The sequence below is a fragment of the Quercus suber genome, unplaced genomic scaffold (genome assembly GCF_002906115.3).
Source record: "Quercus suber isolate HL8 unplaced genomic scaffold, Cork oak 2.0 scaffold_480, whole genome shotgun sequence".
Lineage (NCBI taxonomy): Eukaryota > Viridiplantae > Streptophyta > Magnoliopsida > Fagales > Fagaceae > Quercus > Quercus suber.
Window position 1 is genome coordinate 258,525 of NW_027069931.1, and position 25,258 is coordinate 283,782.

Genomic DNA, 25,258 nt, shown 5'->3' on the forward strand with positions numbered 1-25,258 from the left:
TTTTTTTTTTTTTACAACAAAAAGATATAAATATATGAAATATATATATATATATATTTACCAGAAACATTTTTTTATTTACTCTGAAACATTTTTTTTTTAATTATTACGAAAAGATGACTTCTTTTAGAGTCATTCTTTAGTTTTTGTTTTGATGATGTGTCAACCTCAGTCTTCACACTCTTCTGGACACAAATTAGAGAAAAATAAGGAAAAGAAAGAAATTTGAAGAAACAGCAAAGAAATAGAAAGCTTTCCAATTCTGATGCTTCCCTTTCACTGTATGTAATGTGAAGGCATACCTCTACCTCTGCTTCTCATATATATCAATATCAGTCATCACCAAACACTGATAACTCCATTGCTTCTCTCTTTATTAAACCCCACCACCATTTCTCTCTCTCTCTCTCTCTCTCTCTCTTCTCAGAATTCCATGTGCTTCTCTCTACTCCTGTGCTCTCAAATTCCCTTAAACTGCACAAAAAAACGAGTCTTTTGCCTATTTTGCCTTTGCTATCACATTTGTTTTGTGTTGTTTTGTTTTGGGTTGTTCCAAAACAGGCAAGTGTGGCTTGAGAGAAGCTGAAACTTCCATTTTTTGGAGCTTTGGGATAGTATAGTGACAGCATTTGACCGTTTGAGTAAAACCCGGAAAGGAAAGCTAAAACTGAATCCTTTCATATTAGGAGATTTTGGACAATGGGGTTGATTTAAATGGATTTGGGAGCCTGGGAATGAGATTTTGAGGTTCTTTTAAGAAGAGATCTGGGGTTTGAGTTCTGTTCTTTTTTTTTTTTTTTTGAGGAGGGCCTTGTGGAGCAAGTGATTTCAGAAGTGGTTCTGTGAACAGGTAAGCATTGAGAAACTTTTCTGTGCATAGAACCTTTGTGTGTGTGTGTGTGTTGTTGTTGTTGTTGTTGTTGAGTGTTTATATATTCATTTATTCTCTATTTGGTTGCTGAGAGAACTGGGAAATTCTTTAAAAGATAATGGAACTTTGTAATTGTATAAGTTTTTTCCAGAATTCATAGCTTTTAAAACTGTAGGCTTGTTGTCGGTGTGGTTGTTTTAGGATAGGTTTAGGGAAGATTTTGGGTTTTCTTAGGCCCCAAACGGTGAAATTTTGTCTTTCTGGGTTGTATGGTTCTTTTTTCTTCTTATTTATTTATTTAATTATTTGTTTGTGTGTGTGGATGATGGGGTTGTTTGGTTATTGGTTTGTATGAAATGATATATGAATGTGCTTGTTGAATGTGTTGGTTTTTCAGAAAGCAACATCTTTATCTGTCTGATTTTGATTTTTTCTTTCTTTGGTTGAAATCCGGATTAGTTATAGGCATTTGTATTGAGTAGGAGACAGGCTTGTGTTGTTTGTTGATGGGAATCTTGAATTGTGAAAATTGGGTGGAAGATTTGGTCTTTGGTGACATAATGTAAAAGTAAAGTTTTTGGGTATATGGAATTGCATTTTTCTTATGTTTTTACTGTGTAATTTGCAGGCAACTTGGTATCAGAAAAAAATGGCAACTGATCTTAACACAGGACTGTCCAAAAAGACATTTGTTTTTGGTTTGAAAGTGTGGGTGTTAATGGGGATCACCGTTGGGTTGTTTATTGTAGTAATCCTTGTGTTGCTATCATTTTGTCTTACTTCCCGAAAGAAATCTAAAAGGGGTAATGACATGCTTCCCCCTAGCCAAATTCCAGCTGTTTCAGAGGAAATCAAAGAGATTAAGGTTGATCAAGCTTCAGCAAACCATTATTTTCCCCAAGATGGTGCTTTTCTTACCCTCAGTGATAAGTTCCCTGACAAAGAGTTGGAGAAGGTTTTGATCCATTCAAAGAATGGAGATAATGGGAGTCAATCAGGTTCATTTAATAATGTTGAGCAAGAAGGTGCTGGTTCTCAGTCGGGAGAAGAGGGAGGTGCGGGAACACTTTCTGTGCACAGGCCTTCTTCGCGCCCAATAACTGCTCCTTCACCTTTGTCTGGTCTGCCTGAGTTCTCTCACCTTGGTTGGGGTCACTGGTTTACACTAAGGGACCTAGATCGTGCAACAAACCGGTTTTCAAAGGAAAATATTATCGGTGAGGGTGGGTATGGAACTGTCTTTCGAGGTCAGTTGATTAATGGGTCTCCTGTGGCTGTTAAGAAGCTCTTCAACAATCTGTAAGTTATTTCAATGCTTGTTTTGCTTACATTTTTTTTCCTTGGTGGACTTTCTGTAGGTTATAATTTTCTTTCTATAACTGTGTAAATTATCTTATAGAGGACAAGCTGAGAAGGAATTTAGAGTGGAAGTTGAGGCTATTGGTCATGTTCGGCATAAGAACTTAGTTCGTCTTTTGGGGTATTGCATTGAAGGAACCGAAAGGTATCATATCCATTTATATTTCATCTTTGTATTTTTGGCACTAGTAAATTATATTTTAATTTCATGACTGTGTTGAAATAAATTTATACAAATGAACTGTAAAATGAAATTTGTCTTATCCCTCAGTGTTTCACTAATCTATTGAGTATTGATTAATGCTCTTCATTAAATAAATAAATAAATAAAAAAGTGTCAAGAATTCACTAGAATATTTTTTACTATAAAACAAAAGAAACTGTAATCTTTGCAACTGAATGAATTGACTAATTTTTGCATGCATCTTTGCAATTGAATATATTCCCTTGTCAGATTGTTGGTATATGAGTATGTCAACAATGGCAATTTAGAGCAGTGGCTTCATGGAGCTATGCGTCAACATGGATTTCTTACTTGGGAAGCTCGGATGAAAATTCTCCTTGGCACTGCTAAGGCGTAAGTCCATCCATACCTTAATTTGGTTATTTAGCCTTCTCTTGAATTTGTTGCCTTTAGACTCATGATTACATGTTGCAGGCTGGCTTATTTACATGAGGCTATTGAGCCTAAAGTAGTCCATCGAGATATCAAATCAAGCAATATATTGATTGATGATGACTTCAATGCTAAGATATCTGATTTTGGTCTGGCCAAATTGCTGTGCGCTGGGACAAGTTATATTACAACTAGAATTATGGGTACCTTTGGGTGAGTATTTCCCCCCTTTCTGATAAACAGTTTCTTGCATTGTCAATAGGCACCAATTTATTTGCTCCTCTTTTTCATTGCTTTTGTTTCCTAGGTTTAGTGTATGTACGAGAAAATATTACTTTAACCGTTTGGTATTTAACTATCCTTTTTCTTCCCCTGCTTTGATTGTGTGTCAGTTATGTTGCTCCAGAATATGCTAATTCTGGCCTCCTAAATGAGAAGAGTGATGTCTATAGTTTTGGGGTGGTCCTTCTGGAAGCAATAACGGGAAGAGACCCAGTGGATTATGGCCGGCCCCAGCATGAGGTATGCAATCATATTTCTTTCTGCTGCAACAGTTATTTGAAATTCCGCACGAGTATTGTTATTTCACTGTATTTGTTGCTTAGCAGTTACCGAAGGTGTTTTATAGGATTTCACTTTCCCCTCTTATACTTCATGTTAGGTTGCATGTCGTGAGTTAGTTAAATATAACTTGCAATTTCAATAAAAAGGATTCATGCACACCAAAGTTACTTTGGAGTTTTTAACAGCTTAATTTGTTATATCATGCAGTTTTCCTTCCACAATTTATCTCAAAATGCATGACATGGCACTATACAGTCACAAACTCACACTTGTCTTGGTGTGATCCCATGGGTGGTTCTTGTAGGTAAATCTAGTTGACTGGCTGAAGTTGATGGTTGGAAGCAGGCGCTCGGAAGAGGTGGTAGATCCAAACATTGAGGCTAGACCATCAACAAGTGCCCTTAAGCGAGCCCTTTTGACTGCTTTGAGATGTGTTGATCCAGATGGTGACAAAAGACCGAAGATGAGTCAAGTTGTTCGCATGCTTGAATCTGAGGAATATCCTATACCTAGAGAGGTTGCTTCTAAAATCCTTTCTTTCTTTGGTCTAAGAGCTTCTAAAATCTTCTTAGAACTAGATATACACATCTTGGTGCAGTGCATGCTTACGACCAAAATTTTACATGTTAGAAACATATGAGACTTGTGGCTCTTTTTCACTTCGGGTGTAGGTTAATCAACACCTGAACGTTTAGAAATCCATATTTCCTTACAAAATAGATTTCATTTTGAATGCCAAAACAATTAACTATTAAAATTTAGACTAAAGCTCTCTTTTGGTCCTAAAAGTTTGGGGTTGTTTTTATATTGGCCCTTTACATTTTTATTTTTTAAATTTTGGGCCTCCATGTTTAATTCCACTTTCATTCAGCACTATTATCCATTTTCTGTAGTATTCTGACTGTCTATATTATATTTTTCTGCCTACTAATATGAAATTCTTGCATTCTACAGCATTTCAAAGCTAGTGTTTCATGAAATATTTAAACATGAAAGGCACTTAACGGTCAAGATTCTAATGAAAATGGACCGCAAGGCCAATATAAAGACAAAAACGTTAAGTGACAAAGTGAAAATTTTAAAACGTAAAAGGGCCAAAATTAAAATAGCCTCAAACTTTAAGGGGCAAAAGAGTGTACTTAAGTCTAAAATTTAAAGCTCAATTTCTTCCTTCATGTATATATGCATACACAAATTGACCCTTCTTGTGTGATGTCCTTGGAATTTTCAGGATCGAAGACGAAGGAGGAGTCAGGCAGGCAATGCAGAGCAAGATCCTCAGAGAGAGAATTCTGACATGGATAGGAATGACAATCCAGATTTGAGATCAAATGGCAGAAGGAACCATCGGGCATAAACAATTTGATTAAGCCAATCACAGAATCTGAGAGATATTGTTTGAATGTTTAATCTTGCATTCTTTGAAACTTATAAATTCTTAGGCCTGCCCTTGTTGAGATCAAGGGATGGAAACATAAACTAGTGATTGCGGCATGGTTCATATTCCGTTCCTTTTTAATACCTAGATTTAGATGTTGGGAAGAAGATTATTTTGTTTATGAAAGTGGCAATTGTAACAGGACACCCCTGCCACAGGTGGCGTGTACAGGTTTATGGGTATTTTTAATTTTTTTTCCCCTTTTTTATTCATGCTTTTTTGGGTCATACTCTTAGCTCATTCTAGTTCAGGAAGATTTATCAAAAGGCTGATTTAATGATTAAGACTTTGAGAAATTTTATTTTTACTTGCAGGATACCCTTGATACGATTGATCTCTCTCCCCACCCTTTTTTGGTCTGATTACTATATGGAAAAATATTGGTGGCTTGCCAATTATTTATCCTTTCTAAATGGTTCATAGCATGGTAAAATTTTGCTCATTTCTCTCACTTTTATAATAGATTTCACCATAAATTTAATGAACATGAGAGGAAGAAATCTCATTCACCGTATTTCGAGAATACATAAGAATTACCCTTTCTTTGAGTGATGAAATAATTTCTTGATTGAATGGAAAAAGGTGGCACATCCAGGCCCCAAAATGTTTTTTATCTACGCCTAATATTCTTAGGGTCAATCCAGGAAGATCCAGCTAATTTTAATCACCATACAACTCAGACAAGCAAACACACACCCCCACAGGCAAAGAAGTGGGACCAAGAAAAACTAGAAGGAACTGCACGGACAAGAATCTTGACTCTTGCTACAAAAGTAAAAAAGGAAAATGTATTGATATAACACCGACACTTGAAGATGTATTTCTCGTATTTCTTGAGAGTAAGGCATATCAAAAAAAAAAAAAAAGACGAGAGAAATGCTATGTCAGAATTATTCCTATCAACCTCTCATATGATATTTATCCATTGAGTTTTTTTTTTTTGAATGATTGAATCTATTCATAAATTGTTACATGAGTGATTTGGTATACCTGTACTTTTTTCTTCAATAGCAAAAAAAAAAAAAAAAAAGTACTATGTCTATAATATTTTTACAATAAATTATAGTCACAAAATTATAGGTGGTAAATTACTACTAGTTCTAATTTGAATCATTCACTTAATTTGTTTTTTTTACCCACTAATAATAGTTAATAACAACTAGTCACTTATGATATGTTGTGAAAGTATTGTGGACATAATAATTAAAATAATAATAAAAAAATGATTGCCAAAAAAAAAAAAAAAAAAATCACTTCTCAACAGAAAGAAGCCTTAAATCAAAATTTGGGTGGCAGTGTAAGCTTAGCATGGCCTTTGCGTTGGAAGGAAATTAGCTCGTGAAGCTTTTTCTGATGAAGTTAAAAGAGAAGCAGGAGAGTAACTAGAACACATTTGCTCGTGGCACAGATGCATGCGTGTGAATTATTCTAATGCGCTAGACCATCACGTTCCTTTCCATGCCTTCATCTAGGGGTGTCAATGTTCAACCCAACCCGCAAACACGACATGAACCTCACACGGGATTTTGCGGGTTAGGATTGGGCTTTAATGGGTTTGAGTCATAAATAGGTCGATCCAAAAGCGACACAATTATAAACGTGTCATAAGCAGGTCAACTTGCGTAACCTGCAATAGACACGTTTGACATGTCAATTTATTTGTATCAACCCAAAATGACCCACTTAACACAACTCGTTTAACTCGTATAACAAATAAATATTCATTTTATTTTAGATTTGTCAAATACATTTTATATCCAACATATATTTTAAATTTAAAAAGAAAAGTGAATATTTACAAAAACTTACAAGAGATATAATTGGAAATTGAAACTTTACAAACTCTAAATTTCTAAACCCTACAAACCCTAAATATCTAAACCTTCTTACTAATATCTAATTTTATTTTTTTATTTCAACCGCACTACTTACTCTACTATCTTATAGTCTAACGCCCAATTCTCAAACTCAAAGTCTCAAACCGGTTATTGCTCTCTCTCTCTCTCTCTCTCTCTCTCTCTCTCTCATATGTTTAGTGAGTTTTAGAATTTTTTTTTTTTTTTTAAAAAAAAAAAACCGTTTTCTTGGTGTTTCAAAATTCTGCAGTAATTTTTTCTACATAATATTTTTGTTCTATAAACTTTAATATATTATTTGCTCCAATTCTTTCAATATTGATATTTAGCATTTGGCGAGTTCTAAGAATATTATATTTTTGTTGAACTATGTTATTTTAAATTTGGGTTGAAGTGATGCACTTCTTTTGGAGTGTAAAAAACTTATTTCTAGATAAATGTTATATTTTTGTTAAACTATATTATTTTGAATGTCAGTTGAAGACTGAAGTCTATGCACTGTTTTGGGATGTAAAAAAACTGTTACTAGATGGATGTTATATTTAATATTATGCAGGTTGAAATGAGTTGTGTTACATTTGTGTCAACCCAATATGACTGATTTATTAAGCGTGTCAAATGGGTTGGGTCAGGTCAACCTGTCTTATTAATAGGTCAAGTTAGAGTTGAAAGATCATGACATGATTATTAAATAAGTCAGATTAGGGTTGGGTCATTTAGTTGAATACCCATATCTCAACACAACACGAATCCAACATGCTAACTCGAATTGACACCCCTACCTTCATTATAGTTGTTATAAGTAGCATATTTAAAACACACATGGCAGAATTAGCATTCATCTATTTCAGGTGAAATGAAGGGTATTTTATTTTAAAAAAATTTAGGTTTGTAAAATTTAATTTAGACTCTAAAATATACTATCTTCAAAATGGAGAAGATGGTGATTTGTTGCAATGGATCGTTTCATTGAAAATGGTCAATCTACTTTGTTTCTCTTGTATTCCAGTTGATAAAACAAACAACAAAAACATTCAGAAGTAACATTTTTCTCCATCTGAAGCAACTGCAAGGATCTTTAGTCCCCATCCCCTCAAGTGGAGAAGTTTGATGTTCATCATTCAAGTGAGAGAAGTGTACCTCAAGGTTTGCACGCAATATCGTTTTCATCTTATCATTTCAGATTTACAACTTCACTCTATTAATAGTTTTGAAAGTGTCAGAAGGAATTAGATGAACACATACACCCATAATTTTAATACATTGAGGAGTGTGTCAATTTACTCGATTCACTTCACACCATCCTAAATGTCACCCTCTCATTAAGCATTTAAAAGCATGCCTATTGTCCCCAATAGGATATTTCAATAACATATCAAACAAGAACTAAGAAGCGTAGGGAAACCACCACACACTCTTGGTGTAATGGTTGACCTACAAGTATAAGTTCTTGTGAAGTGAGGTGGGGCAAGGATGGAGATTCAAATCTACAAGAAAGAGCTTCACACATATATACACTTAGATTAGATTAGACCAAAGTAGAATTTTATCCTCGATATAATAAAAAATAATAACAAAAAAAAGGGACAGGATGCAGCAAGATTCTCATAACTGCCTAGCAAAAATACACAACAGTTTTTTTTGGGAATCAAATACACAACAGTTGAAACAAATATGCTAATGCTATTGCACTCCTAAAAAAAGCCATAGAGCAATAAATCACCCGTAGCAGTTCAACATGCTAATGCTCTCAGCAATCAAATCATCACATCTGTAGAATGATTACATAGATTACAAACATAAATCTGGTAGGCTATTGATGACTAAAAGGTGTAAATAAAATGGTACATGATCTAAAACACCCTGTTTACAAAACAAAAAATTTCAATAATATATCCTGCAAGGAAGATTAAGTTGTCAGGAAGAATTCACAAGCGCTGCGGTGTTTCACTTGGAGGACCGGATCGAGGGTTCAATAGAGGCTGTAGAGCTTTAACTACAATGCTCATATTTGGCCGAAAATCAGCTTCATATTGCACACACAAGGCAGCAACAGCAGCCATCTGTTTCCAGCACATACCAAAAAAGAAAATGTGACTTTTAAAGAATGTGAAGTATGAAATCAACTACAAGTTGTCACCAAATTGAAGACAATTTTTCAGAGAGTGATTCAACATACTTGATCAGTTATTCTAAAACTATTACAAAAAGAGAAGGGTTGCAATATGCCAATAGTAGTTTAGCAAACAGTAGTCAGAGAGTGACTCATTTACAAATTAAGATACAAAAATTCAAATAGCAAACAGTAGTTTAGCATTTTGCAATTCCAGAATATAGCCTTGATTACCTTTGCAACTGCCTTGGAAGGGTATTCCGCATTGAGTCTAGCATCAACACATTGCTTCACCTTATCTTCACTGAGTTTTGGTGTTGCCTAAATTAATCCAGAATTGTAAAAGAATCAGGTTGAATAAAACCTGCAAGTCTATAACCTAGCAAATCTCTCTCTCCAAGCAAAAACAAGACAAAAAAGAGCAAAAGCACCAGATATAAATTACTAGCATAACTAAGATTTAGTACCCATGTCACAAGGCTCTGCTGTCCACGTGGTAGTGTATGATCAACAGGTTTACGACCAGTCAAGAGTTCCAGTAGGACGACACCAAAGCTGTAAACATCACTCTTTGAACTCAGCTGCCCAGTCATTGCATATCTGCCATTCAAAGTCAGAAAACTTAGGCTTGATGTATTTTGAAAAGGTGTCTACTTCAAAGTGACAATTAGAAGTGAGACAACATGCCCAATGAAGTATTCGGTAAGCCACAATGACCATTTATTACTTAGGTTGAATGAGTTCATACTGACTCTTGATCCGTCCAGCATTTTCTTTTCCTCTTTCCAGTACTTTCATTATAATAAATGGGCCTTGTTAACAAGCATCCTTAGGACAATTGTTAATAAACTATGTTAGGAAAGTTTTGACATCACTTCCATGGGAAATATAAAAAGTTGTCAAAACAATTAATTTTTTTTTTTCTCTTCCCATAAAAAGTTTCTAAAAATGTTTCCTAAACCAATGCTCTTAGGGCATCTGTTAACATTTCTTATAATAAATTAACACGTTATTTCTCCTTGTTCAATAAGATGAAGACTGCGATTTCATATTATGTTTTTCAATGTAATCAAACACAAAAAGATGAGAAGCACCCATCTGAAACACCCAGGAAAATCTTACTCTGGAGCATGATAACCAAAGGTGCCAAGTACACGAGTGGAATGAAGGCGTGCTGCATTATCAGGGGCTTCATTTGACAAATCAAAATCAGCAATCTTTGCAACATCATCATCAAAAAGCAGTATATTGCTGGACTTTATATCACGATGGACAATATGAGGTTGTGCCTTCTCGTGTAGATATTCAAGCCCTTTTGCTGCCCCAACAGCAATTTTAACTCTTTGTGCCCATGACAGAACTGGGCCTGGCTGTGCTCCTTTGACACCTTTTCGTCCTGTATTTACAAATTGAAAAACATTTTCTGTATCAGAAATGTTATAAGATATCTTGTTACTCATTCATTAAAAGATAGGCACCCACAAAATTTGACTCTGACACTCTAATGAGTTGCCTCCCTACCAATAGATGTTAACTCTCCTTGAGTGGATTTTACAACATGGTCAAAGAGTTGCCTCCCTACCAATAGATGTTAACTCTCCTTGAGTGTATTTTACAACATGGTCAAAGAGTCCTTCGAGACAACTCAAATTAAATCATTTTCTCAAATTAGTCTAAAACCACAAGAGTTCAATAACTATTATCCATTATAAAATAAATAGTTCAGCAACCAATAAGAAAATGCTATACACACAAATTCAACAACAACCAAGCCTTAGTCTCAAAAATTTTGAGGATGGCTATGAATCCTCAACATAGAGCCTAGGATGTTTTTTGATCCTATCCAAAGTCATACTCTCTATTACCTCCTTAATTGGTATGTTCTTTTTTACTATTTCTATTAATGTTATTTTAAGTCTTCCTTTACCTTTTTCCATTCTCTCTACTTGAATCATTCATCTTCCTCATACTACGTGTGCGTTTGGGTTAGGAGAAAAATTAAAATTATTTCACTATTTAGCTTATTTTTGCTACTATTTATGGGTCTCACTGCATTTTTTGGCACTATTCATGAGTCTCACTGTACTATTTCAACTAACTTTTACCTTTATCTACAGTTTCAACAATAATTTTTCAGTTTCAGCCAAAAAAAGGGTATCCAAACACACCCTACATATGACCAAATCATCTCAAGCAAGACCCCATCGTCTTTTCATCAATAGAGGCCACCTCTATCTTTATGGGGATTTTCTCATTTTGGATTCTATCTTTCCATATATTTTCACTCATTCATCTTAAAATTCTTGTTTCAGTTAATTTTGAATCCTATCTTTTCTTTTATTCCCACTTGTCCGTCTTAACATTTATCATTTCAATTACACTCATTTTATAAACATTTTGCTACTTCACACCCCAAAAATCAATACCATAAGGCATAGCTAATCTTATAGCAGATTTATAAAATTTTCTTTTTAACTTAATAGGTATTCTATGATCACGAAATTCTGCAAACACACTTCTCCATTTCATCCATCCTACTCTTATGGATTCACATCTTATTTAATATCTCCATTCTTATAAATTATTGATCCAATATATCAAAATTTCTCTCTCACTCTGTTGACCATCAACTTTACAACTCCTTCACTTTTACTAAACTTACATTTCGCATACTCTATTTTAGTCCTACTTAGTCTAGTTAGCAAAAAGCCTTTAGATTCTAAAACATCTCCCCAAATTTCCAACATGACATTAACTTAATGTCTGGTTTCATCCGCTAAAACTCTATCATCTGGAAAAAGCATAGGCCAAAGGACTACATCTTGAATCAATCTAGTGAGCTCATCCATTACTAGTGCAAAGAGATACAAACTTAATGTTGATTGTTGACGCAAACCTAGAGTAAATAGAAACTTGTGATGCTTTCATTTGTTCTCACACTAGTTACTTATGCCTAATCAACTTAATATACATTAATGAAACTCCTTTCTTTTCTAAAACTCACCAGTAAACCTCTCTTGTTATATATATATATATATAACAACTATCACTCAGCTAAAAACACAGAACTTTATTTCTATAGCCATTCCGAAATTTAAAAACAATGAAAAAATTCATCAATCAATAATTATATTGGTGGATACACATTCTTTTCAAAACAGAAGAATAAAATATTACTTACCATGAAGAATATCATGAAGAGACCCGTTGGGTGCATACTCATACGCAAGGACACGAAGAGAGCCATCCACGCAATAACCAACAAGCTCGACAACATTTTCATTTTTTAGTCTAGATACCATGGAGACCTGTGAAGTTTTATGTCAACTTTCTAAGCAAAAAAGAAGACAGATAGGAGAAAAGTACCAGTTATGAGCATAAGAACTCTTGTAGTACCTTTGCTAGAAATTCTTGATCAGGTTGTTTACTGGAGTCTAACTTTTTAATGGCTGCAGTCTGCCCACCATTCAGGACACCATGATACACTCTTCCATATGAGCCCTCACCAATTAAAGCCTTTGTACCAAAATTATCCGTTATATCCTTCAACTCTTCTACTGGAATGGCAGGGACAGCAATAGGTTGCATAGTTAGAGTCTGTTTATCTTTTGGCACAGCTTCTTTGGCAGCATATCCTCCATTATTTCCTGCATGATTCATGTTGACTTAGGTTCATGGAAACAAAATCAGCAGCCATAAAAGGCAGATTAGAAATCAAATCACAATCAAAAAGCACAGAAAAAATGATAGCACATGATAATGGCTAGCTATAATTACACATTGTATAGCTTCCCCCGAAAAAAAGATTGGTAAATACACAAGCAAGGAGACAGCACAAACAAATCACACAAAACAAGCATGGTTAAAATAAAAGAAAAAATAACAACAAACAAGTTGCTCTAGCTGATTTCAAGGCAGAAGTTAAGGAATATCAACTACAAACTCAGATAATAAGGAACCATGCTTATATATTTTCCACCCAATTTTTTTGAAAAAAAGAAAAGAAAAAGAAAACCTCAACTAATTTGAGCCTAAAGGAGTAGCTTGGTCCAACCAAAAGAAGGAAAAAATAAGCATGGTTTAGGAATACAGAATCACCTGCGGAATTATTTGCCATGAATTGTCCAGTATCAGCAGCTTTATGGATATCATTTTCTTCACAACAACCAAAGCAGCTCATTGTCCTCTCCTAAAAAGAGATCTCAATTTTGCTTTTCTGAGCATCCAAAGGGAAAGAAACATGTAATACAAGTAAGAATACCAAGCAAGTTTAAGCATTTTAAACAAAATATTCCTCAAAGGAAAATGCTCCAACAGAAAATTTAATCAGTTTTGAGATGTATTGCTATAATGAAATAAATACTTTACTATAGGTGCTCCATACCCTGGAGCCCAAACATAATATATTCTCAGTTCCAAAAAGAAACAAGCGCCTTATTATGTGGTGGATTGTTAGGTTGTCAAAAAAGGGGAAAATAGAAGAAGAACAACAGCAACAAAAAATAAAAATTGAAAATTAATAACAAAAGGGGAGAAATAAAATAACACTGATACTCTGATTTCAAAATAGAGAACAAAAGCAAAAGGACCACACCTTTTCTAATCTCTTTCAAACACAGAAATGATCCCCTTATGCAAGTGTGAGAATTGTGGCAAATAATGGCATATAATATTGATTAGAAAAGCAGTCCAGCAACTGATATCATATACTACCCTGGTTATCACAGTTAGCCTCAATGGCATAAAAATTCTCAACTTTAAATAAAAAAGGTAATTCCATGTCACATGACAATAACCCTCTAACCAAAGATATTGACATAAATAGAAATGGATAAAAAACTGGTCTTACTAGTTTGTTATTGTAGACACTCGATTTTGCAAAGGATCATATACACATCATATAGACATATAGAATGAGTTTCTTAGGCCAGAAAAAGGGCTTCTTTTGTATTTTCATCAAGTGGTTGTTCCTATTTTCATTAAATAGAAAAAAATTTACATGGCAGCCAACAACAACAACAACACAACCAAGTCTTTGACCCAAAATTTTGGGTTGGATATGGACCCTCAATAGACTAGTAAGGGTTATTTTTTTCGGCTCTATTCTATCCAAAGTCATACTCTTTGTTATTACCTTAATGGAAAACATAAAAAAAAAAATTAAGGCAAGTAGAGATGACATAATTAGCGATAAATAGCAAAAGCAAGTACTCTAATGTCACCATCATCAATCAAAGCCAATGCCCAATATCCCACCTAATCCCCTATATACCAAATGAATTGAATTCAAAAGCAAAAAAGAAACTGCATAGTACAAGCAATCAGCAAACACCAATAAAACTCACATCTACACTCCAACCCACGACAAATCATCCCATTATACTACACTCAAGAGAATTAACACATACAAATGCAAGATTTTATGAGCCATCACACAAAATCCATTTGCTATATACAAGAACCACATAACATAAAATTCTGAACTTTTCCCCTCCACAATCAAAAGAGAAATGACCCCAAAAACAAAAACACCACAAACTGATCAAAATACAAATGAAACATAGTTCCAAGAACTGAAAAAGAAGTGATGGGTAACACAAATTAAAGGGCTTTGAGGAAGATTCAACATAGACCCAGAAATCTACAGTCAACAAAAGACTCACCTTCTTTGGAGTATAAGCAGATATGCTTGAAAGTTGTATTCACTATTCACTAAAATCCTTTATAAATGTTACTCAAAATTCTCAGTATATACTGTAAAGTAAAATATGTAATAGAAAGTGATAAAATAAAGCAGGCTAAAGATACAAAGACAGGAGTGAGATTGAATTTACACTTGCATGGAAATTGAAAGTGATGGGTGTTCTTGTCCTATGTTTTCCTATCTTTCTTTTTTGACTAGTCTTTGAACTTTAAAGATTGGATTTTTGCAAAGTGAGCGTTTCTTTTTTTTTCTTTTTTTTTTTAAGGCAGTTCTGTTCTGCTTTGTATTGTCACTCCGGTTTTGCGCTTCTGGCAATTTCTTTGTCAAAGCCTCCGAAAGGACGTTTTAAACTTGAACTAATATTTAATGTAAGAATTAAATACTTTTTTTTTTTTTTTCGCTAGGAGAAAAAAAAAAATTTTTTTGAAGAGTTTCGCTAGGAGAATTTAATACTATTCTACACAATAAAATTATTTATTCTAGAATAGTATTAAATTATTTATTTATGCGGATCAAAAAAGAAGTATTAAATTATTTATTGTGTAGAATAGTAGTATTAAATTTTCCTAGCTAAAAAAGAAAAGTATTTAATTCTTACATTAAAAATAATATGTCATTGTATTTCAAGTGCGTTGTGTTGAATAATTGACATAACAATTTCTATAACTGTTGATGTGGATTTATTGTGATTGATAGAATAAAAATAATATTAGTGATAGATAGAAATGAAAGTAATATTATTATAAGCGTGTTAATATTTATGAAAAAAAAAAAAAAAAAACTGTAACCTTACTCTTTAAAAATATCTTCCTATACAATACTTTGTGTTTTAAATATATCTTTGACCTTTTAGCATGGTATGAACACCGTGTGAGTGTGACTTGGGATTAGTTGTTACTCAATCAACCTAACTTTTGATTCGAAAAATAATATATTAATTCAATTTTGAATATATTAGTCAAAAATCAAGGTCAATTATTTTAAGTTTTAACACGTAAAAATTTCATTTAGAATTTAGAAGTCTTAAGCGTGCTCGACTTGAGATTGGTTTCATAACTATTCAAATAAAAAAAATTGTGAGTAGCCTATGAAGGTTGGCTTAGATTTTTTTTTTTTTTCTTTTTAATTTTAATTTATCTCACAATAAGTTTTTAACTCCAGATCTCTATGGACCAAAACCTATTTCAACTAGTTAAACGTTTTATTGTACTAATGAGTCCTTTACTTTCTTTATTACCCACCTGTTTCCTTCTTTTTTTTTCTTTTTTTGAGAAAGCACCTGTTCCTTTCTTGGGTGGTCACTTTTTAATTAAAGAATACTGTTTGCCCTTAAATGTATCATATGACTCCTTTTTTTTTAGATGATCTAATTAGAGTTCATCACAAAATTAGACAATACATAGTAAACTGAAAAAAAAAAAAAAAAAAATAGAGACCATGTATTGTATTTGTAGCAAATAAATAAATATTGGGTTATTAAATTATTATTTATAATTGCTCATTAGGAATTTGACAGTGATGGACATGGGACACCCAGAGAAAGCTAAAAAAGGAAGATAGCTGGAAACCAAAACCTTTTTCTCTTTTTTCCAGCCATTGGAGTGACCTAATGTGAACTTCAATTTCATTTAAGGTGCTTCTTTGCTGGAATTGGTTGGCATTTGGAAATGTCCCACTTGGCACAATTATTGCCCCTTTTAATATAACTCCATATTAAAATTAATGAAACCATTTTTTTTATGCTAAATCCTTATCTTCGTGTACTAAAGTATATCTGTCTCTGAATAAGCCTAATCAAGCACCCCAAGAAGCAATAATTATGAGACTCATTTAAAAATTGAGTTATGTGTGTAAAGTTTTCAAAATTCATATTGCAATTTATTCTCTTTTTTTCTTTAAATAATCGAAAAAACAGGGAAGCCAAATGCAGAGCATTTTACTTTTTTTTTTTTTTTATATAATTTTAATAAGACTTTTGTTTGAGAGGGGTTTGATGGTTGGGCTACATAACACCTACCCCAATCTCATACCCCATTATCCCTTATTACCTTGAAGGTTCATAGGCATGGTATATAGATCTTTGGGCTGAGCTCTAGTGGGCCTTTAGACTTGGTAAGTAGCATTCATTGGGATATATATTTTAAAGCCCAAGGCTCCCTCCAGAACCAAATGGTATGTAAATAATCCATACCATTTGTATTGTAAATTTGTAGCACCTAAATTGAATTACCAATATATTTTCAGTGACTTTAATGAGTCAAACCTTCACATAGGGTGTAAAAGTGGATAACTTAAAAAGCGGATGGCAATCTTGATAGCGACTAAATTCAGAAAAATAAGAACTTATATTAAGCCTTATAGGTTGTAGATCTTTGGGCTGAGCTCTAGTGGGCCTTTAGAGTTGGTAAGTGGCATTATTGGGATATATATTTTAAAGCCCAAGGCTTCCTCAAGAACCAAATGGTATGTAAATAATCCATACCATTTGTATTGTAAATTTGTAGCACCTAAATTGAACTACCAATATGTTTTCAGTGACTTTAATGAGTCAAACCTTTATATAGGGTGTAAAAGTGGATAACTTAAAAAGCGGATGGCAATCTTGATAGCATCTAAATTCAGAAAAATAAGAACTTATATTAAGCCTTATAGGTTGTAGTTTAACTTATTAACACCTTTGGGTGGTTTCAATGGAAACATTTATGTTTGATTTTCTTCCATGTTATAACTATTAAATTATAAATAAATAAAAACTTCATATCATCTTCTCAACTCAATCATATTTATTACCATGATACTTGGTTCGACTGTTAGGCACCCAAAATAACTTATCTTGGGAAAATCCATAAAAGTTGAGAATGACCTTGACTTAGCATATTCAGAAACTAAGCAATCCATTTATTAATCACATTATTAATTGTAAGTTATAAGTATAACTTATGAGGGCAAGACTTAGTATAATATTTAAGTGCAATTCATTAGGTTCACCTCTTAAGATTCCACTATATGAATTTTTTTTCATGGGATGAAATTTTATATTTTAGTTAAGTGTCTACATGTCAGAATCTTAAGAAATGAATCTAAGGAATTGCATCTAAGATATTGTACCTTAATTTTGTCCAACTTATGACAATAGTCTCATATTAACTATACTAGTAAAGATTCCAAAAAAAAAAAAAAAATGATCCTCCAAAGTGCTATAAAAATTCTTTATAAAAGGGATGGAAAGAAGAGAATGAAGTTATGCGTTGAAATTACTAGAAAGTAACATCTTCTCTCCTATAATAAAATATTTACTACAGCTTAAACATCGGCTGATGACCAAAACCAAGTTGATATCTTTTTTATCATCATTATTTGCAAGTGTCCACTGTCCATGTCAAATGCACAATCAATTTGTTTATCACTCATGATAGAGCTATTACTACTTTAAAAATAATTTTATATATTACTAAAAAAAAAAAAAAATCTATTTTAAAAACCTAGTGGGGGAAGCCTATTCTTTTCCCTCCAATTTTATAAGCCCAATGGCATAAATAGGATAATAGTTTATATATTTATACAATCCAGGTTCAAGAATCTGGCTATGACAGAAATTTTACATACTATAATGGCAAACTCTTTTTTTCACACTATAATAGCATAAATTATTATGTATATTCGATGTACCATACCTTCTTTTAATATATGATGGGATAGCAAAGAATTACCATCTATGGTTCGTTCAGAGGAGTCGTTCATGATCATCAGTTAACCAAATGGCTAGACCATCTATGGTTCATCCAGAGGAGTCATCCATGATCATCAGTTAGCCAAATGACCAGACCGTCTCTGATTCGTCCAGATGTGTCGTCCCTGAGTATTGATCAATTGAATAAATCTCAGGGAATCAGGTCGGAAGAGTCATCCATGTGCAAAGCACATGGACGACCCTGTGACACTCTGTAAAATTCTGGAATTTTGGAGCGGTTAATCAACCCGTGTTCATCGCCAGCAATTTCTCTTAAGTATGTAACTTCCATCAGCGGTTACTACTTCTATAGCCGTTGGGGAAGTTATTTCCGTAATTTCGGACTTCCACGAATCTTGGGGAAGTTACTAAACCAAATAACTGCCCCAAGGTTCCCTATATAAGGGCCGGTCTGAATCAGGCACAGGTATGAGACCATTCTGACATTACTACAATATAGATAGAATCTCACTTGTGAGGAAGATACTAACTTAGCCATCGGAGGGTCTTAGGCCGGTCCACCCCGGTCTCCTCTGACAGCGTGTTCATTTTTCAGGCCTTCGCTACCGCTTTCAGCCCATCGAAGTCGAGTTGTTTAGCCTACTGATTCTGTTCAGCATCAATATATATATATATCTATATATATATATATATATAAATTTATAGGTCCATAATATTTTTACAACAAATATTAAACTGCAAATTATTATTGGTAGATAAAAAAATTAAGTTAGTGATGGGCCCAAATTATAACTTGTAATAGTCTTTTATCTAAAATTTATTATGAAAATATTGTAAAAATGTTATAAAAACTTATTTTTACTTGATAAATTCTCTAACTTCTATGTGTAAGTAGTTAGTATGGGCCTAAGCAATATGGGCTCATATATGTTCTTAGTTACTATATGGGTCTTTTTTTTTTTTTTTTTTTTGCTGAATATTACTATATGGGTCTTTGGTCCCACTATAGTATAAAACTAAATGCTGACTTTGGATTTTAGTCACACAAACCCTCTGCCAAGAAAAAGACATTTCCATTTTTTTATTCTCTAATGCCATTGTGAAACATGACTCTTGAAAAAGGAAAATCCATCATCACCCGAGAAAGAAATGGGCAAATAAAAAAGCCATATGAATCTGCTTTTGATTGATTTGGTCTTTATTGGTTTCACATTTGTTTATTTGGCATTGATTTGCGGACTAAAAAACTATAGATAAAGCCTCTCCACATACATGATTCCTTATAGTCCTCGCATAAAATTTATGGGAATACATTCAAAAATCCAAAAAAAAAAAGTAGTCTCCAAGCCGAAGGTCAAATTAAGTTAATTTGTCAAGAAATGTTGGAAAAGTCGGTGACTGGTTCAATGTAAAATGCAAGGGAATGCACATAAAATATTCACGAAACTGACTTTTTGTACACTTTATATTTGGGGTTGGGACCATTTTATTTATTGGGTTAAGTAGCTAAAAAGCATTTTATTTGTTGGAACAGGTCACAAATTCGCCTACTCTACTACTGCCCTGCACAAGATAGACCTCTCTACAAATCCAACACGGCTTGAGCATTTCCAAAAGTTCAAATGCCATCATATTTGATTTATATATACATATACAAGAAAGTCAATTGCAGCTATTCATGATTTCATTCATGATGATGTAGATATTTACAATGCACAACCTAAAAGTGTTCATCCGACCCTTCGAGTGAGTTCCAAAAATCAATCAATCACTAAAACGTATTAGGGGTTGCTTTTTGTTTAAGTGTACTTCTTAAATTATAGTAAAACTTTTCAATCAACATTAATTTGCAATATATTTAGCTTCTAATTAACCCTTTTCTTTTTCTTTTTCTTTTTTTGCTAAATAGGATTTAGTTAACATCACTAGTAAAATTTCTTGTTATCAAATAAACCAGCTAGGATTAAATCTTGTGTATATCTGAAAAAGAAATTCATTGATGTTCAGTTGATAAAGATCAATTATCATGGAATGAATTTTATAAGTTAAAATCTTATTGTATATATAAAAGAATTGCAATATCCAATTCCAACCAATTAGAATAGTTTTTTCAGTTTTTTTATATTGGACTAATTCAAACATATTTTGAACATTTATATTAACAAATCTACTAATTTTGATAGATTAGTGCACTCATTTGTCAATCTTAACATAACTTTTTATGTAGGATTGAAATTAAAAAATAATCTCAAATCATATATTAATTGTATATTTATAGTCTAGGAGGACATATTGGAAATGGTCCCATGGTTTAGGTATATAATTGTATTTAACACAATGGTGGAGTCAGGATTTGACTCCAGCGAGGCAACATGTATATACAATTATATACATGTATGCAAGTGCATGCACTTTACACACATGTACATATAGTATTTGAGATCAGTATAAAAAGACATAATAGTGTATTAATTATAATTATCATTTAAAATGAGTATTGGAAAGGAAAAAAAATTAATAAATTTATAATATGAGATCGAAAGTGGGGACACCCAAAAGGCAAAAATGGTTTTACCATTTTTCTCTCCTTTCCTTATTTGTCACTCTCAGGTTTATGTTTTACTCCTTTAGCTAATAGCAGGCAATGCCATTGCTCTTATTACTTGTGACTCTGAGCGAAAGCTATCCACCCCAAAGAGCCCTCAACTTAGTGTGTACTTTGTACAAAGAGTAATGTAAATTTACTAAGAGTAGTGTGACCCTTGATTTTTTTTTTTTTAGTGGGTTAAGGGGGCAATTGACCCTCTTGACCCCCTGGCTCTGCCCCTGATTTAACAACGTATAATTTGTATATATAAATCTACTATTCATTATTTTCAAGATTATCCTTACTGTTTATATTTAGTTCAAATTTATTTTCTCTTTCAAAAATAATAAGGATAAAAATGTAATTTGAAAAATAGTTAAGAGAAATTTTGGAAAAAAAGAAAGAAAGAAGATAAGGAATAAAATAGTTAAATTGAAAAAAAAAATCTTAATAAATATATATAAATTTGTAACTCATGTTGTGTATGCGTAGACACTTGATTTTGCACCCATAATTTAATATAGGAAGATGACTAGAGTGACCATTCATATACCCCAAAATTTAGAATTGCATTACATGTATTAATTCATTCATTACATATCATAAAAATGATCTTGAGATTCTAACGGTCGCGACGGTATGTCTGATTTCCAAATCAGACCGTTGGATTGAAAGAAATCACATGATCAAGTTTTCACGGTCTACATGCATTTTGTTTGAGTGGAGCCGATCACGCTTGATTAATTCTAATTGGTTAGACAATTAAAATTAATTAAATAATTTTGTGATTGGTTGTTGATTAGTGTCAAAAATAGGTCTGCTTGCATGAGAATAAAGTGGATAATCAGACAACAAAGAAATTGTAAATAATCAAGTCTTTTTTCGAATATTTATCTACAAGATAATTATCACTTTAAAGACTTGAATATCAAGAAAAATGGATTAATTTTTAGAATAAGGATTAAAAATGCATTTAGGTATGATTCTCCGGCTAAAAAATCCTTAAAAATGGAGTCCAAATTGGACCAAAACTCAAATGCGGACTTGGCACCCAAGAGGACTATTCGAGAACCTGGCCTGGTGACATCCTGATTTAGCTAAAGCCTATCTTTTTCGACTTTTTAGAGATAAGGACACGTTACAATTCATATCTGATCTCGTTCAGCATCCCAACCTCTATAAATAGAGGAAACAAATCAGTATTAGGGGCTCTTCTTTTCTGATTTTTCAATTCCCCTTACATTAAATACATTCTGGAGGCTATTGTTTTAGGAACTTCTTTTTTGTAAATAAGGTATTTCAGACCTCAAAGAGGTGAACAAACTTCTTTGATTTCTAAAATATTCATTCATTAGAAGAGCACGCTCATGCGAGAGGTATTATGTTTTCTTCTTTCTTTTCTTTTGCCATTAATTAGTATGATGCGTGAATATGTTTAGTATGTTTTATGATGTCTTGTTCTTAATATATAATTTCCATGCTTAGATACTCTGTTAGAATTTTCTTTGCATGTTCTTTAGATGATTGTTTATTGTAATTCTTTTTCTTAAATTTCAAAATTTGCTAATGACTATCAAAGCTTTTTTTTTATAAAAAACAAAACTAATCTATATTTTCAGATCTGATTTTTTTTCAAAACAAAACTGATATGTATTTTCAGATCTAATTTTTTTTCTAAACAAAACTAATATGTATTTTTAGATCTGATTTTTTTTCAAAACTCAAAACTAATCTGTATTTTCATTAAATACAGATCTGATTTTTTCTAAACTCAAAATTGATTTATATTTTCATTAAATATAGATCTGATTTTTTTGAAAAAGTTTTCTTCGATATAAAATTGTAGATTTTGAAATTCAAAAGAAGGGGTTGAAAGTTAGGTTAAAGTTTTTATTTTATTTTTTATTTTTTTTATGTGATGCATGCATAATAAATTTGTCTCATGAATGTGAATCCTCCTTCAAAATTCCTTTTTATTTTGTTTCCAACAACAGATCTGGTTTTTCACAAACCAAAAATCATTTTTTTTTACTTTACACAAAATAGATCTGATCTTTTCAAAATCTCCTTTTGTTTCCAACAACAGATCTGATTTTTCTTGATAAATTTTTTTTTTTTTACTCTACACAAAAATAAATCTGATTCTTTTTAACAGAATCTTATTATTTTAATTCACAAAATAGATTTGATTTTTTTTACAAACTAACTCTTTTTTTTAACCCTTCACAAAAACAAATTTGATTTTTTTTTTACCAAGTCTTATTTTTTTTAATTTTCAAGACAAATCTGATTTTTTTTCTTTAAAAAGAGAACATCATTCATAATGCAAATTTATTTAAATTAATTTTTGTCAAGTGTCTGTCATGTGTGCTTAACATATCATTCAAAATCATGCAAAAAAGGGTATATTGGTCATTAGAATCTAGAAGACCAGACTCTATCTGGGCGGAATGGGTGTCTAACACCTTCCCATTCCGTAACCTAGCCTCCGAGCTTAGGATTTTTGGATAGGTAGATTAGTGTTTTGTCTTTTAATTTTGGTAGATTGTAACTAGGATCAAAACTTTGTATTCTTTTGCATAGATTATAACTAGGACCCAAAGCCTTGTAAGGTTAATTTACCAAAGTTGTACTTTTCTTTATTCAATCAATGACAATGAAGTATTTTGATCATGTAATTTGTACTTATTTTTTCTTATTTTTTTGTATAAAAAATAAGTGGCGACTCCACACCACTTACTCAAAAAGAAAGGTGCCCTTAAAAGCACCAAAATCTGTTGTTTTTAGAGCACCCAATTTCCCAGTCTCTCACAGTATGATTATAACTAAGGATGGCATTGGGGAGGAGCATGGTCGAAGGATAGGGTCTATATCCTCGCCCCACATGGTTTTATCTTACTCCATTCACACCCCGCCCCGTATGACGGATAAAACTTTCTTGCCCTATCCCTGCCCCTTAGGGCCCCGTGGGGCCCCATTCCACCCTGTAAAATTCTATTTCATGTTAATATAAAACTTGTTTCATTAATATAAATATACTTAAAATTACAACTAAATTTATCTCATCAAATCAAACTAATTTTAAACAAGAATTGAATAATATTATCCAAGTATTTAAAAAGACAATATCGCAGCAAAAACAAAAATATTAATATCCACGCATTTAAATAAGCTAATATTGATTTGTTTGTTTAAATAGTAGGGCGTTAGGGTACGTAAAATTTACAGTTATAGCTCTTATTAACACGACGTGGGGCGGGGCTAAAATGTCTAAACACATCCCTCCCCATCCCATGGCAAACGCTAAAATCTCGCCTCATCCCGCCCCACCACTTATGCTAGAGGCGAAAACCCACGCGAGGCAAAGCAGGAAGAGACGAGTTAAGGTGGGGTAAGGCGGGGCAAAATTTCTATCCCTAGTTATAACTACCAGAACCTTTAAAACTCTTTACATTTAGAAATTTAATTATTTTCAATAAAAAATCTTTAAGCACATGCTATGCTAGTATTATATTAAAATGTTGTTTGCAATTTTATATATATAGCATACTATGCATATTGTAAATGCCCTAAAGATCAGTGCTCATAGCTGTCAATTAATATATTAATTTACATAGCAATATAGATGGAGAGGTGGACAACTCATTTTTTTTAAGAGATAATTATAACATGCTGCTAAGTCCACAGCTTAAACTCTTTTCCTCCTAAACTCCAGTACTTTGTACATAGGAAGATGTCAATTCAACTATAAGGCTCTTAATTGGTGAGGTGGACAACTAGACATTGTAAATAAAAATATCAAATTAGGATGTTGAGGGTAAAATTCTACATTATTACAAGTGTTTACATAAGGTAAATGCTATAATCAATATTTTTTTAAAGATAATTTTCCTCAATTATGGAAAATGATGCTTTGTTTTTTTTTTTTTTGGGAGGGGGAAGATGATGCTTAGTTGATCACATGCAACCCACAATTTCTTGGAAAAAGAGGTGAGAATGGATTGATGATGCTATCGTGGGTTAGCCAATGGGGGAGTCTATGATGCCTAAGTTTGTAACATCTTCAAAGTAAAGTGTGTGAAGGAGTTATAGGTGAGAATTTTAGCCTTATTTGATCGTCGTTTCTATGAACGTAGCTAATTCTTCTTTTTTGAGAACATGTGCTAAAAAAAAGAAATAGTTAAAAATAGTCCAATATGAAATACAAATTTTTTATTCCACTTTATACTTTACTAATCATGATATAATATGTATTAGTTTTTTTTTTTAGCTTTTTATATTTTGTAAGAAAGGTAAAATCAGTACGATACAAGTTGTGATCGGAATATAAATTGAAATACAAAAAAGTAGGAAAACGAATTTGTGTTAGTCTCATATGAACCAAACTATCCTGACTTTTGTCACACCGTTTTGCAATTTCAGTTTGTCATATACATTTCTACTTAAAATGTAGGGTCCA

The 25,258-nt window shown here is 32.6% G+C and overlaps 2 protein-coding genes across 7 annotated transcripts; one reads left to right on the forward strand and one right to left on the reverse strand.

Annotated features, from left to right (window-relative positions):
* Positions 1 to 209: 209 nt before the first annotated feature.
* On the forward strand, positions 210 to 5,155 carry LOC111997736 (probable receptor-like protein kinase At5g18500). The gene is made up of 8 exons (XM_024029870.2): positions 210 to 850; positions 1,500 to 2,170; positions 2,271 to 2,375; positions 2,685 to 2,807; positions 2,889 to 3,059; positions 3,239 to 3,368; positions 3,715 to 3,927; positions 4,642 to 5,155. Exons 2-8 carry the CDS (start codon positions 1,521 to 1,523, stop codon positions 4,765 to 4,767), a joined length of 1,518 nt encoding a protein of 505 aa, XP_023885638.1. The 5' UTR covers positions 210 to 850; positions 1,500 to 1,520; the 3' UTR covers positions 4,768 to 5,155.
* Positions 5,156 to 8,275: 3,120 nt separating this feature from the next.
* LOC111997733 (pto-interacting protein 1) lies at positions 8,276 to 14,799 on the reverse strand. Of its 6 annotated transcripts, none has more exons than XM_065762915.1 (8): positions 14,652 to 14,799; positions 12,916 to 13,033; positions 12,214 to 12,482; positions 11,999 to 12,125; positions 9,940 to 10,213; positions 9,285 to 9,417; positions 9,052 to 9,138; positions 8,276 to 8,767 (listed from the first exon to the last, which is right to left on the reverse strand). In XM_065762915.1, exons 2-8 carry the CDS (start codon positions 12,995 to 12,997, stop codon positions 8,633 to 8,635), a joined length of 1,107 nt encoding a protein of 368 aa, XP_065618987.1. In that variant the 5' UTR covers positions 12,998 to 13,033; positions 14,652 to 14,799; the 3' UTR covers positions 8,276 to 8,632. The 6 variants fall into 6 exon arrangements, with proteins under 6 accessions (XP_065618987.1, XP_065618985.1, XP_065618986.1 ...); XM_065762913.1 differs by lacking the exon at positions 14,652 to 14,799 and adding an exon at positions 14,481 to 14,622; XM_065762914.1 differs by lacking the exon at positions 14,652 to 14,799 and adding an exon at positions 13,667 to 13,805.
* Positions 14,800 to 25,258: the final 10,459 nt, after the last annotated feature.

Excerpts from the sequence above, each read along its gene's own strand:
- LOC111997736 (XM_024029870.2), top strand. The coding sequence starts at position 1,521 with ATGGCAACTGATCTTAACACAGGACTGTCCAAAAAGACATTTGTTTTT. Across the intron at positions 2,376-2,684 it reads TGCATTGAAGGAACCGAAAG|ATTGTTGGTATATGAGTATG; the intron begins GTATCATATCCA and ends TTCCCTTGTCAG. Across the intron at positions 2,808-2,888 it reads CTCCTTGGCACTGCTAAGGC|GCTGGCTTATTTACATGAGG; the intron begins GTAAGTCCATCC and ends TACATGTTGCAG.
- LOC111997733 (XM_065762915.1), bottom strand. The coding sequence starts at position 12,997 with ATGAGCTGCTTTGGTTGTTGTGAAGAAAATGATATCCATAAAGCTGCT. Across the intron at positions 10,214-11,998 it reads TCTTCATGATATTCTTCATG|GACGAAAAGGTGTCAAAGGA; the intron begins GTAAGTAATATT and ends TTGTAAATACAG. Across the intron at positions 8,768-9,051 it reads CTTCCAAGGCAGTTGCAAAG|ATGGCTGCTGTTGCTGCCTT; the intron begins GTAATCAAGGCT and ends TGCTGGAAACAG.